General features: G+C 37.3%; 1 protein-coding gene across 1 annotated transcript; it reads left to right on the top strand.

Annotated features, from left to right (window-relative positions):
• On the top strand, positions 217-1,560 carry LOC104728024. The gene is made up of 2 exons (XM_010447066.1): positions 217-248; positions 529-1,560. The coding sequence occupies exon 2, from the start codon at positions 535-537 to the stop codon at positions 1,558-1,560; it is 1,026 nt and encodes a 341-aa protein (XP_010445368.1). The 5' UTR covers positions 217-248; positions 529-534.

Below are 12,987 nucleotides of genomic sequence, written 5' to 3'. Positions count from 1 at the left end.
ATAAATATGTGATGAGAGGAAACATTGCATGTGGTTGTGGAATACAACTTTTGCTTTCTTATTACAAGTCCTCTTTTCTTCTCTTAATATTACTCTCCTTCTCTCCTTTAATTCTCCACCACTCATTCAAGTACTAAGAAATCTCATACGTATATATATATTAAGATCTCTTTTATATCACGTTATCAGCACGATCGTCTCTCTGCTCCAACCGATCCAACCGTTTCTATACAGATCACTCTTTTGAGGTAACATCTAATTTATGTCGAATTTGTTTATTCAAAATTTCTTTAAATTCCTTTAAATTCAAGAATATATATATGATATATTTACAGAGTAAAAAGACTATGTCTCCTCCTTGATCATAATGGTAGGCTCTGCCTGCTTGATCATATAGATCTACATTCTTGATCAGAAAGATAGGCTCTGCCTTCTCGATCATATGTTAAGATTTATATTATATTATGGAAGACTTTGCCTCCTCAAAATCTCATGAATAAATTAATAACGGACTTATTATTCATGTAGATAATTATGTCAAATCTCGCCAGACTCGAAATCCTTGCCCTTGATGTATCTGGAAAAAATTATATGACATGGGCATCGGATGCACAAATGCATCTGAGATCGGATGGGGTTTTAAGCACCATAGATCCGTCGGAAACGACGTCAGATGAGGATAAGGCCAAGGCCATGGTGTTTTTACGCCACCACCTCCACGATAATCTGAAAAACGAGTACATCACGAAAGAAGATCCTGTAGATCTTTGGCAATCACTCAAAGATAGGTTTGATCACCAGAAATATGTGATCTTACCAAAGGCTAGACATGAGTGGTTAAATCTCCGGTTCTTGGATTACAAAAGTGTTGGTGAATTTAATTCCGCTATGTTCGGAATCACCTCCAGGATGGCTTTGTGTGGCGAAGAAGTGAGCGATTATGATATGATCGAAAAAACGCTCTCAACTTTTCATCTTAGAAATGTAATCCTGCAAGAACAATACCGGACCAAAGGATACACTCGATATTCTGAGTTAATGCACGTTCTTCTTGTTGCTGAACAAAATAATCAACTCGTGATGCTGAATCATCAAACTCGTCCAACTGGATCACCTCCACTTCCAGAAGTGAATGTCGCTTCATCCAGTTATAATAATTGGCAAGGACAAGGACGCGGACGCGGTCGAGGCCGTGGCCGTGGTCGTGGGCGTGGAGGAGGTCGTGGCCGAGGTAGAGGAAGAGGTCACTATCGTAATAGCTTCAACGTTGGCAAAGCCAAAAACGATCTTCATGTAAATGATGCCAGCCGCGTTATAAAGAAAAAAGATGAGAGTATTTGTTACAGATGCGGCATGAAAGGTCATTGGTACCAAACTTGTCGTATACCAAAGCATTTGGCCGATCTATATCAAGCATCTCAAAAGGAAAAAGAAAGAGACGTTGAGACCAATCTGATCTCAAATGAAGCCGGACCTTCCTACCATGGTCTCAATGATAAAACTCATCTGGATATCGCAGATTTCCTCGTCAATCAAGAGAGTGGAAAATCATGCGATTAAAATCTTTATGTAAAATATTCTTGTAAAACTTTTGGTGTTTAAAGTCTTTTTGTAATATATTTTAAATCTCCTAAGACTTTGTTATATATTAATGCATATTTTATGAATGTTTTATCTCCAGAAAATGTCAACTTTTGAGATTAAGGATGAAGAAATGTGTCTAGCAGATAGTGCTACTATGCACTCAATATTTAGAAATAAAAAATATTTCTCCTCTCTCAAAATGAATGACTCCGCTAAAGCGTGAGCACTATATCTGGAAATGCAAAGATTATAATGGGTTTTGGCGAAGCCAATTTTTCAATGCCAAGGGGAAAAAAATTTGAAATAAAAGATGCATTATATTCCCCTAAGTCTCAACGAAACTTGATAAGTTTCAGAGATATCCAAAGAAATGGATATCATATAGAGACTATGAATAAGAATGGCATTGAATATCTTTGCATCAAATCCGAGGAAAAACATATATTGGAAGAGTTACCAATGTTATCCTCTGGATTATATTGCACAAAAATAAATGTATTCGCATCGTATGTTACAGTAAACTCAAAGTTTACTAATACGTTTAAGATTTGGCATGAGAGACTTGGACATCCTGGTTCAATCATGATGCGAAAAATTGTGCAAAATTCTAATGGCCACCCGTTAAAAAACCAGAAAATTTATTGTTCTGGTGAGTTTTCATGTGATGCATGTTCTCAAGGAAAACTCATAATTAGGCCATCGCCAACCAAAGTCGGGAATGAATTGCCAATATTCTTAGAGAGAATACATGGTGATATATGTGGACCTATTCACCCTTCATGCGGGCCATTTCGTTATTTTATGGTAATGATTGACGCATCTAGTAGATGGTCATATGTGTGTCTTTTGACAACACGAAATACGGCTTTCGCAAAATTCATTTCCCAAATAATCAGGTTAAAAGCACAATTCCCTGATTATGCCATAAAGAAAGTAAGGCTTGATAACGCTGGTGAATTCACTTCACAAGCTTTTAATGAATATTGTATGTCAATGGGAATTGATGTTGAACATCCGGTCCCTCATGTTCATACACAAAATGGCAAGGCTGAATCATTGATTAAACGGTTACAACTCATTGCTAGACCGTTGATATTGAGAACAAAACTCCCAATTTCTATATGGGGTCATGCTATATTGAATGCTGCAGCGTTGGTCCAAAGACGACCAAGTGCATACAATACATATTCCCCTTTACAATTAACGTTTGGTCAAGAACCAAACATTTCTCATCTCCGTGTTTTTGGATGTGCGGTTTATGTTCCTATAGCCCCACCGCAAAGAACAAAAATGGGGCCACAAAGGAGATTGGAAATATACGTCGGTTATGCATCACCAAGTATCATAAATTATCTTGAACCACAAACTGGTGATATGTTTACAGCACGTTTTGCTGATTGCCATTTTAATGAAGATGAATTTCCAGCGTTAGGGGGAGGAATTAAACAGGTACCAAAAGAGATTACATGGAATACACCATCTTTGGTACATCTTGATCTCCCTACGAATCAACGTGAGCTAGAAGTTCAGAAAATTGTACATTTACAAAATTTGGCAAATCAATTACCAGATGCGTTCACAGATACAAAAAGGGTGACAAAATCACATATTCCCGCTGCAAATGCACCATCAAGAGTTGAAATTCCTAGAGAGGAAATCGATGGGAAAAAGGTTAATGAGCCTAAAGTTCAATTGAAACGGGGGAGGCCAATAGGTTCTAAAGATAAAAATCCCCGAAAGAAAAAGAAAATGGGAGACGGAAATGAAAAGGTTCAAGAGAAACCAAGTAAAGAGAAAAGTCATCAGGAAGACGATACAGAAAATTATGAGATCTCTATTAACTATGCCCAAGATGGAAAATTATGGGCTAGAGATGAAATCGATGATGATAATGGAATATTTTCTTTTTCTGTATCTAAAGAAATTGATTATGGAAATGATGATCATGATCCAAGGTCTGTGTCAGAGTGCCAACAAAGGCCTGACTGGGAGAAATGGAAAAGTGCAATGCAAACTGAGTTGTTCTCCCTTAATAAAATAAATGTCTTCGGACCTATTGTCACTGCATCTAATGATATAAAACCTGTTGGGTGCAAGTGGGTTTTCGTGAGAAAGAGAAATGAGAAAGATGAGATAACACGATATAAAGCCCGACTTGTTGCACAAGGCTTTTCTCAAAGGCAGGGAGTTGATTATGAGGAAACATATTCTCCGGTCATGGATGCAATTACATTCAGGTACTTAATGAGTCTAACAGCTTCTAATAATTTAGAAATGTACCTTATGGATGTAGTGACAGCGTATTTATATGGATCATTGGATAATGAAATACACATGAAAATTCCAGAAGGATTTAAGGTTCCTGAGACTTTAAAGGAAAAGCCTAATGAGATATATGCGGTAAAATTACAGCGATCACTTTACGGATTAAAACAATCCGGACGCATGTGGTATAATCGCTTAAGCGATTACTTATTGAAGAAAGGGTATGTAAATAATGAAATATGCCCTTGCGTCTTTATAAAGAAATCCTCATCGGGATTTGTGATCATTGCTGTATATGTTGATGATCTCAATATAATTGGAACTCAAAAGGAGATTGATGATGCTAGAACTCATATGAAAGAAGAGTTCGAAATGAAAGATCTTGGAAAGACAAAATTTTGTCTCGGTCTTCAAATAGAACATCTCCAAGATGGAGTATTTGTGCATCAGTCAAATTATACGAAAAAGATTTTAAAGCGCTTTTATATGGATAAAGCGACTCCTTTGAGTACTCCAATGGTCGGTAGGTCCCTGAATGTTGATACAGATCCATTCAGACCTTGTGAAGAGAATGAAAAAATACTTGGTCCCGAAGTACCTTATATGAGTGCTATCGGTGGACTTATGTATCTTGCAAATTGTACCCGACCAGACATTGCATTTGCAACTAATTTACTTGCAAGATACAACTCAGCTCCTACCCGCATGCACTGGAATGGAATTAAGCACATATTCCGCTATCTTCAAGGTACGATTGACTTGGGATTGTTGTATCGAAGAAACTCTACGTTTGGTCTAGTTGGTTTTGCAGATGCAGGATATTTATCGGATCCACATAAATCTCGATCCCAAACTGGATACGTTTTCACAATTGGAGGAACTGCAATCTCGTGGCGTTCACAAAAACAGACTTTGGTCGCCACCTCTTCGAACCACGCAGAACTAATAGCGCTTCATGAAGCATGCAGAGAATGTGTATGGCTCAGATCCATGTCAAACCATATAAAAGATGCAAGTGGAATGGTCAGCAGTAAGGAGCCAACGACACTATACGAAGACAATGCAGCTTGTGTCGCTCAAATCAAAGAAGGTTATATCAAGAGCGACAGAACAAAACATATTCCTCCAAGATTCTTCTCCTACGCTCAAGAACTCGAGAAGAACAAAGAAGTCAATATCCAATATATCCGATCAAGTGACAACGCAGCAGATCTCTTTACAAAATCGCTTCCGACTACCATATTCAGGAAGTATATTCATAGCATCGAAATGCGTCATCTACGAGATCTTTGAAGAAAAGACCACTCATATCTTTTCCAGGGGGAGATTACGTCACTGTACTCTTTTTTCCTTGTCATGGTTTTTATCTCAATAGGTTTTTCCATGATAAGGTTTTTAACGAGGCAGTACGTAATTCTCTAGTGATGAATATTCAAGGGGGAGTGTTATAAAGAAGTGATTATTCATCACTAAACATGACACATGTTTTAACACTTGTCATGTTTCTCTCTTTTGATTAGGTAACTCATCCTTAATTGTGTGCCTATAAATATGTGATGAGAGGAAACATTATATGTGGTTGTGGAATACAACTTTTGCTTTCTTATTACAAGTCCTCTTTCCTTCTCTTAATATTATTCTCATTCTCTCCTTTAATTCTCCACCACTCATTTAAGTACTAAGAAATCTGATATATATATATATATTAAGATCTCTTTTATATGAGAGATAATATTAATAGCCCAATACACCCACGTTGTTTTAAAGAACTCGGCGGATTCTCAAAAAAAAAGACAATTGAGATCCAGAGGTAGAAGACGATTCAGACGTAAAAACTAAAAATTGATGCCCCTAAGATTACAAAGAAAACATGATGCCTAAAGCTTCTGCTTCACCAGCTTCTGGTCTGGGCCGGCTCTGATTATGGGGAATATATACTGTTATTAACATATCTATGTGCTAGCATCCCAAAAGCATATCTATCCAAAACGTATGAATATAGTGCTTCAAAATTGGATTTCTAGTCTGGAAAATAAAGTATGTAGCCAATGTAAACAAGCTAATCATGAGTAATAGCACGAAGAAAATTCACATAGATATGACCTACCCTTGCTTTAGGCTTCTGAAGAAGGACATCTTCACGAGTATAACCGATTGACCGGCAGTCTCCATGAACACGGAAAACGGCTTTCTGGATGATTAGCTAGAGATGAAATATTATTAATAACGCTTTTTTTTTGGTAAAATTAATAAAGTTGTAGTATGATATTAATGGGCATTTTCTTTTAATATTTCCATTATGGGGTTTTTTTCGTCTTTGGGTGAGATTTAATTATTTTGTAGGTTTAAATCTAAGTTGAATTCACACGCGAATTAGAAGTCAATGTTATTATATAAACCTTAGTTTTCAAAGTTAGTAATTCACATTATCGCGACACGTGTCAATTTTAACGATTAGAGATTTTGCTCTGTGTTATACAAAAAACTTTGTTTAAACAAATTTTAAAATTAAAAAGATAATCATAAGAAATTAAAAAATTTAAACAATTTTAATAAATATAAAATATAGTTCTTATATGTATATAAAAAGATAATATTAATTCTAATTTTAAATTACTAATTCTATAAGAAAAAAAATTAAGAAAATTATACAATCAATTACTATAATACCATAATTAAATAAATTATACCGTTAATTATTAATCCTAAAAGAAAGAGGATTGTAGATATTCACCTTTATATAAACAAATAAATTGTCTCATAACAAAACAGTTTCTTTCAAATACACCACATTAAACTTCGTTATATTATTAAAACTTTTTCAATAATTTATGAAGCTATCTCATTTTTATGAGGATATTTCATATTGTAAAATAAAGCTACGTGACAATTTTATAAATATATTGTATTTTTTCTCTCTTTTTGGGTCAAAATTTAACTATGAGATCAATGTTTTCTTTAAAAAATCATTTGTTTAGGTAATCTAGATCATATGTTTACATATTATGCATATATTCTTTGTTATTGGGATTAGTAAATTTACCTTTAAATTCATCTTTCTTTCTGACTTACAGGAATAAAAAATTGAGAAAATATTAAACTTTTATGAATTTTCAATGAATTTATTCTAATGTTAGTATAGTTTATTTAAAATTTGTTGGACTATTACGTATGAGTTTACAAAATATGAAACAACTCTATTTAAGATATTGTTACTTGTCAAATATCAGATAATATTAGTTTTCAATTTGTCCCTTCAGGGACATCTGATGAATTAGTTTTCAGTTTTTTCTTTGAGAATTATATTTTATTAATTTTTAGTTGTTTTTAATATTAAGTAAGATATAAATTTGATGCAATACATTTTTTTTTTGGTACAAGAAAATGAAGAGAAACAAGAATTATTATGATAATACAGCTAAGCGTTAAATATATTTTGATTAGTTCGTTTCTATTTAATATGTATACATAAGAAAAAATATCTATATAATATTTTTAATTAGTAGTTACATGAATATGTGATATCACAAATAATGTATGATAAAATTTATGGCCTAAAAATACAAAAAAAAATGGAAAGGGATTTCAAGGTTAGTAACATTAAATCAATGTTTAAATTCATATATATATATATATATATATATATATATATAATATTATACAAATCATAGCAAATTAGTAAAAAGAACAAATCAGTAGAAAACAGAGAGTAAGTTTTAATATATTCTATATACTCATGTTCTTACAGGAAAACGAAATCAAATATATATAATCAATTATCAAAGTTAACTATTTCAAAAAATTAGTTTTTCTGTGCAATTGTCCCATGGATCGCTTACCTAGGAATATGTTATACAGTTAATTATCTGATCCTGTTTTTGTAACCTGAATTTTAATTGATTGAATTGTCATATTCTTCTTGACCGGGATTAAATTAAGACAAATCTAATGTCGGCCTAATTTTTGTTTTTTGTACTCTATTGTCTTTGATGATACTGTGTTTTGTTCTGGATAACATCGGAAATATCAAATTACAATAATGGGTTCTAGGAAAAATTAAAATACCGAATATTTAAAAATTATCTATTTAACATGATCTGTTTAGTGGAATGTAATTTTTGTTAAATTTAAAAGAAATAAAAAAATAAATTTAAACTCAAAAATACATTATACACATAAGTTAAATTATTGACACTGTACTTTGGAAATCTTTTTCTTTAGCTTTGGTTAAAACTTAAAAGAATTGGTATCAAGATGTATACATATATACATATGTTTGATATATGTCATTTATATAGTTTATGGAAAAAAACTCGGAAATTTTTGTTGAAGCAGCTCATACATTCACTTTACTCTTAACTTCAAAATATCTTCACTCCTAGGAAAACATCCCAAAAAAGAATTAACAAAACAGTTAATTAGTTATGTTAATAGCTAGGCTCTATTCCTCTAATTTAGCTTGTTCATAAAAAATATATTTTTTTTAGTTCATAAATTTAGCTTGTGCACTGCTCTCTTCATTTTAGAATTTAGTAGAGCTGAGGTTGTATTTTTCTATGTTTATGATGGTCACCAAAAATTTGGTGTTTTTAATTTTTTTATCAATGTTTTGTTTAGTAAGAATGGTTAAATATGACCTATTAAAACATCGACTGATTTTTTTATATAGGTTTTATCCCAAAAAAAAAGTTATTTTACAATTCTATTTTCAGTGAGATTTTGTCATTTATCAAAATCAAAATTTATTAATTAGAGGAAATACTATTTAATAAATATTTAAGCAAATTCCAAAATTCCCTTAGATATATATAAGTTTTCAAAAACAAAACGGTATGGCAGTATTTTATTAGGAAAAATAATATATTAATCGATATATTAAACGGTATAAATATTAATCTTTATTGATGATATTTGAAATTTGAATAGTAATCGATATACTTATTTTAGTTTAATTTGATCTTGAGATTTTGTTTTAAACCGGAGTTCAATTGTACACATTTTATTTTGCAACTAGATTAGAGTTCGTGCTAGAGCACAGGTTGAAATTTATTTTATTTATATTATAATTATAGAATAAATTTTTAATTTATATGATTGTTTTTAAAAGTTTTTTGGATAAAACATTATGCAATAAACTCATATGCTAAATATGATGGCTTGAAAAAACCTACAAACATGGAAAACCTTATGGAATGCACGCATAACCTCATGTAACTCCAGTCTATAAGCCACTGGTCCAACACGCTCAATCACTCTGAACGGACCCATATACCTCGGACTCAACTTAGTCTCAGTCAATGACCTGTTCGGACCCCGCAACATGACCATCTTGAGGTACACTCTGTCTCCTACCTGAAACTCAAGATCTCTCCTCCTCCTATCGGCATAACTCCTCTGCCGATCCTGAGCTTCCTTCATATTCAGCTTGAGAACCCGAATCTTCTCTGAGGTCCCCTGAACAAAATCTGCCCCGCAAATGCTCCTCTCCCCCACCTGAGTCCAGCATAACGGTGTACGACACGGCCTCCCATACAAAGCCTCATAAGGAGCCATCTTAATACTCGCCTGATAACTGTTGTTTTAAGCAAACTCTACCAAGCTCAAGTGATCTGCCCAATGGCCTCCCCAATCCAACCCACACATCCTCAGCAAATCCTCCAGCGTCTGGATCGTCCTCTCTGACTGTCCACCACCAAGGCGAAACAAAGGCCACACATCTAGCTAAACCGGACCGCCACCAAGGCGAAACAAATGTCCTAAACAGGACCGTCACAAAGACCAACTGTCCCGAGGACCGCCTAAACAGGCACTCTGGCTAAACAGCCCGCCACAAAGGCCACACATTTGGCTAAACAGCCCGCCACAAAGGCCATACAATTTCTCAAAAGACCGCCACTAAGGCCACACAATGACTAAAAAGTCTGCTACTAAGGCCACACAAGCCCCTCCAAGGCTCTCTCCGCTAAAATGGACAAATTTTAACTAACATAAAACTTTCCACTTTTACCACTTTCCACTTTTGGAAACTTCTATTTCAGGAAACTTTCTTCAAAAACCCCGCCTCACGGAAACTTTGTACCCCAAGCACCACCTCATCTTGTTCCTTATTCGCACAACCAACCACCCCAAGCGACCAAGTAAACAAGAGAGATGGGCTGGAATACTCCATTCCCGCTCCAGCCATGGATTACAGATGGGACCAGGGTAGACAAGCTCAAGTCGCGACTTGCTTCTCATACCAATTCTTAAACCTTGCCTTCATCCTCGCCTCAGGCTCCCAAGTCTGCTCCTCAACACCATCACAGTCCCAAAGGACTCTCATCAAAGGAATCATCTTCTTCCGAAGTTCCTTAATCCTCCTCTCGAGAACCCTCACTGGTCTCGCCTCCAAAATCATGTTAGGCTGAACATCCTCAGGAATCTTATCTAACAACTGATAATCCTCACGGAGACACTTCCTCAACATAGAAACATGTAAAACCTTATGGAATGCACACATAACCTCAGATAACTCCAGTGTATAAGCCACTGGTCCAACACGCTCAATCACTCTAAACGGACCCATATACCTCGGACTCAACTTAGTCTCAGTCAATGACCTGTTCGGCCCCCGCAACATGACCATCTTGAGGTACACTCTGTCTCCTACCTGAATCTCAAGATCTCTCCTCCTCCTATCGGCATAACTCCTCTGCCGATCCTGAGCTTCCTTCATGTTCAGCTTGAGAACCCGAATCTTCTCTGAGGTCTCCTGAACAAAATCTGCCCCGTAAATGCTCCTCTCCCCCACCTGAGTCCAGCATAACGGTGTACGACACGACCTCCCATACAAAGCCTCATAAGGAGCCATCTTAATACTCACCTGATAACTGTTGTTGTAAGCAAACTCTATCAAGCTCAAGTGATCTGCCCAATGGCCTCCCCAATCCAACACACACATCCTCAACAAATCCTCCAGCGTCTAGATCGTCCTCTCTGACTGTCCACCACCAAGGCGAAACAAAGGCCACACAACTGGCGAAACATGACTGCCACCAAGGCGAAACAAATGTCCTAAACAGGACCGTCACAAGACCATCTGTCCCGAAGGACCGCCTAAACAGGCACTCTGGCTAAACAACCCACCACAAAGGCCACACATCTGGCTAAACAGCNATCCTCCTCTCGAGAACCCTCACTGGTCTCGCCTCCAAAATCATGTTAGGCTGAACATCCTCAGGAATCTTATCTAACAACTGATAATCCTCACGGAGACACTTCCTCAACATAGAAACATGTAAAACCTTATGGAATGCACACATAACCTCAGATAACTCCAGTGTATAAGCCACTGGTCCAACACGCTCAATCACTCTAAACGGACCCATATANTTCTGAAAAGACCGCCACTAAGGCCACAAAATGACTAAAAAGTCCGCCACTAAGGCCACAAAAGCCCCTCCAAGGCTCTCTCCGCTAAAATGGACAAATTTTAACTAACATAAAACTTTCCACTTTTACCACTTTCCACTTTTGGAAACTTTCCATTTTTGAAAACTTCTATTTCAGGAAACTTTCCTCAAAAACCCCGCCTCACGGAAACTTTGTACCCCGAGCACCACCTCATCTTGTTACTTAGTCGCACAACCAACCATCCCAAGCGACCAAGTAAACAAGAGAGATGGGCTGGAATACTCCATTCCCGCTCCAGCCACGGATTACAGATGGGACCAGGCTAGACAAGCTCAAGTCGCGGCTTGCTTCTCATACCACTTCTTGAACCTTGCCTTCATCTTTGCCTCAGGCTCCCAAGTCTGCTCCTCAACACCATCACAGTCCCACAGGACTCTCATCAAAGGAATCTTCTTCTTCCGAAGTTCCTTGATCCTCCTCTCGAGAACCCTCACTGGTCTCGCCTCCAAAGTCATGTTAGGCTGAAGATCCTCAGGAATCTTAGCCAACACCTGCTCACCCTCACGGAGACACTTCCGCAACATAGACACATGGAAAACCTTATGGAATGCACGCATCACCTCAGGTAACTCCAATCTATATGCCACTGGTCCAACCCGCTCAATCACTCTGAATGGACCCATATACCTCGGACTCAACTTAGTCTCTGACAATGACCTGTTCGGACCCCGCAACATGGCCATCTTGAGGTACACTCTGTCTCCTACCTGAATCTCAAGATCTCTCCTCCTCCTATCGGCATAACTCCTCTGCCGATCCTGAGCTTCCTTCATATTCAGCTTGAGAACCCGAATCTTCTCTGAGGTCCCCTGAACAAAATCTGCCCCGCAAATGCTCCTCTCCCCCACCTGAGTCCAGCATAACGGTGTACGACACGGCCTCCCATACAAAGCCTCATAAGGAGCCATCTTAATACTCGCCTGATAACTGTTGTTTTAAGCAAACTCTACCAAGCTCAAGTGATCTGCCCAATGGCCTCCCCAATCCAACCCACACATCCTCAGCAAATCCTCCAGCGTCTGGATCGTCCTCTCTGACTGTCCACCACCAAGGCGAAACAAAGGCCACACATCTAGCTAAACCGGACCGCCACCAAGGCGAAACAAATGTCCTAAACAGGACCGTCACAAAGACCAACTGTCCCGAGGACCGCCTAAACAGGCACTCTGGCTAAACAGCCCGCCACAAAGGCCACACATTTGGCTAAACAGCCCGCCACAAAGGCCATACAATTTCTCAAAAGACCGCCACTAAGGCCACACAATGACTAAAAAGTCTGCTACTAAGGCCACACAAGCCCCTCCAAGGCTCTCTCCGCTAAAATGGACAAATTTTAACTAACATAAAACTTTCCACTTTTACCACTTTCCACTTTTGGAAACTTCTATTTCATGAAACTTTCTTCAAAAACTCCGCCTCACGGAAACTTTGTACCCCAAGCACCACCTCATCTTGTTACTGAGTCGCACAACCAACCACCCCAAGCGACCGAGTAAACAAGAGAGATGGGCTGGAATACTCCATTCCCGCTCCAGCCATGGATTACAGATGGGACCAGGGTAGACAAGCTCAAGTCGCGACTTGCTTCTCATACCAATTCTTAAACCTTGCCTTCATCCTCGCCTCAGGCTCCCAAGTCTGCTCCTCAACACCATCACAGTCCCAAAGGACTCTCATCAAAGGAAT

The sequence above is a fragment of the Camelina sativa genome, chromosome 11 (assembly GCF_000633955.1).
Source record: "Camelina sativa cultivar DH55 chromosome 11, Cs, whole genome shotgun sequence".
NCBI classification, from domain to species: Eukaryota; Viridiplantae; Streptophyta; class Magnoliopsida; order Brassicales; family Brassicaceae; genus Camelina; species Camelina sativa.
The sequence above is the reverse complement of the archived record's forward strand: the minus strand, read 5'-3'. Positions and strand labels throughout refer to the sequence as shown.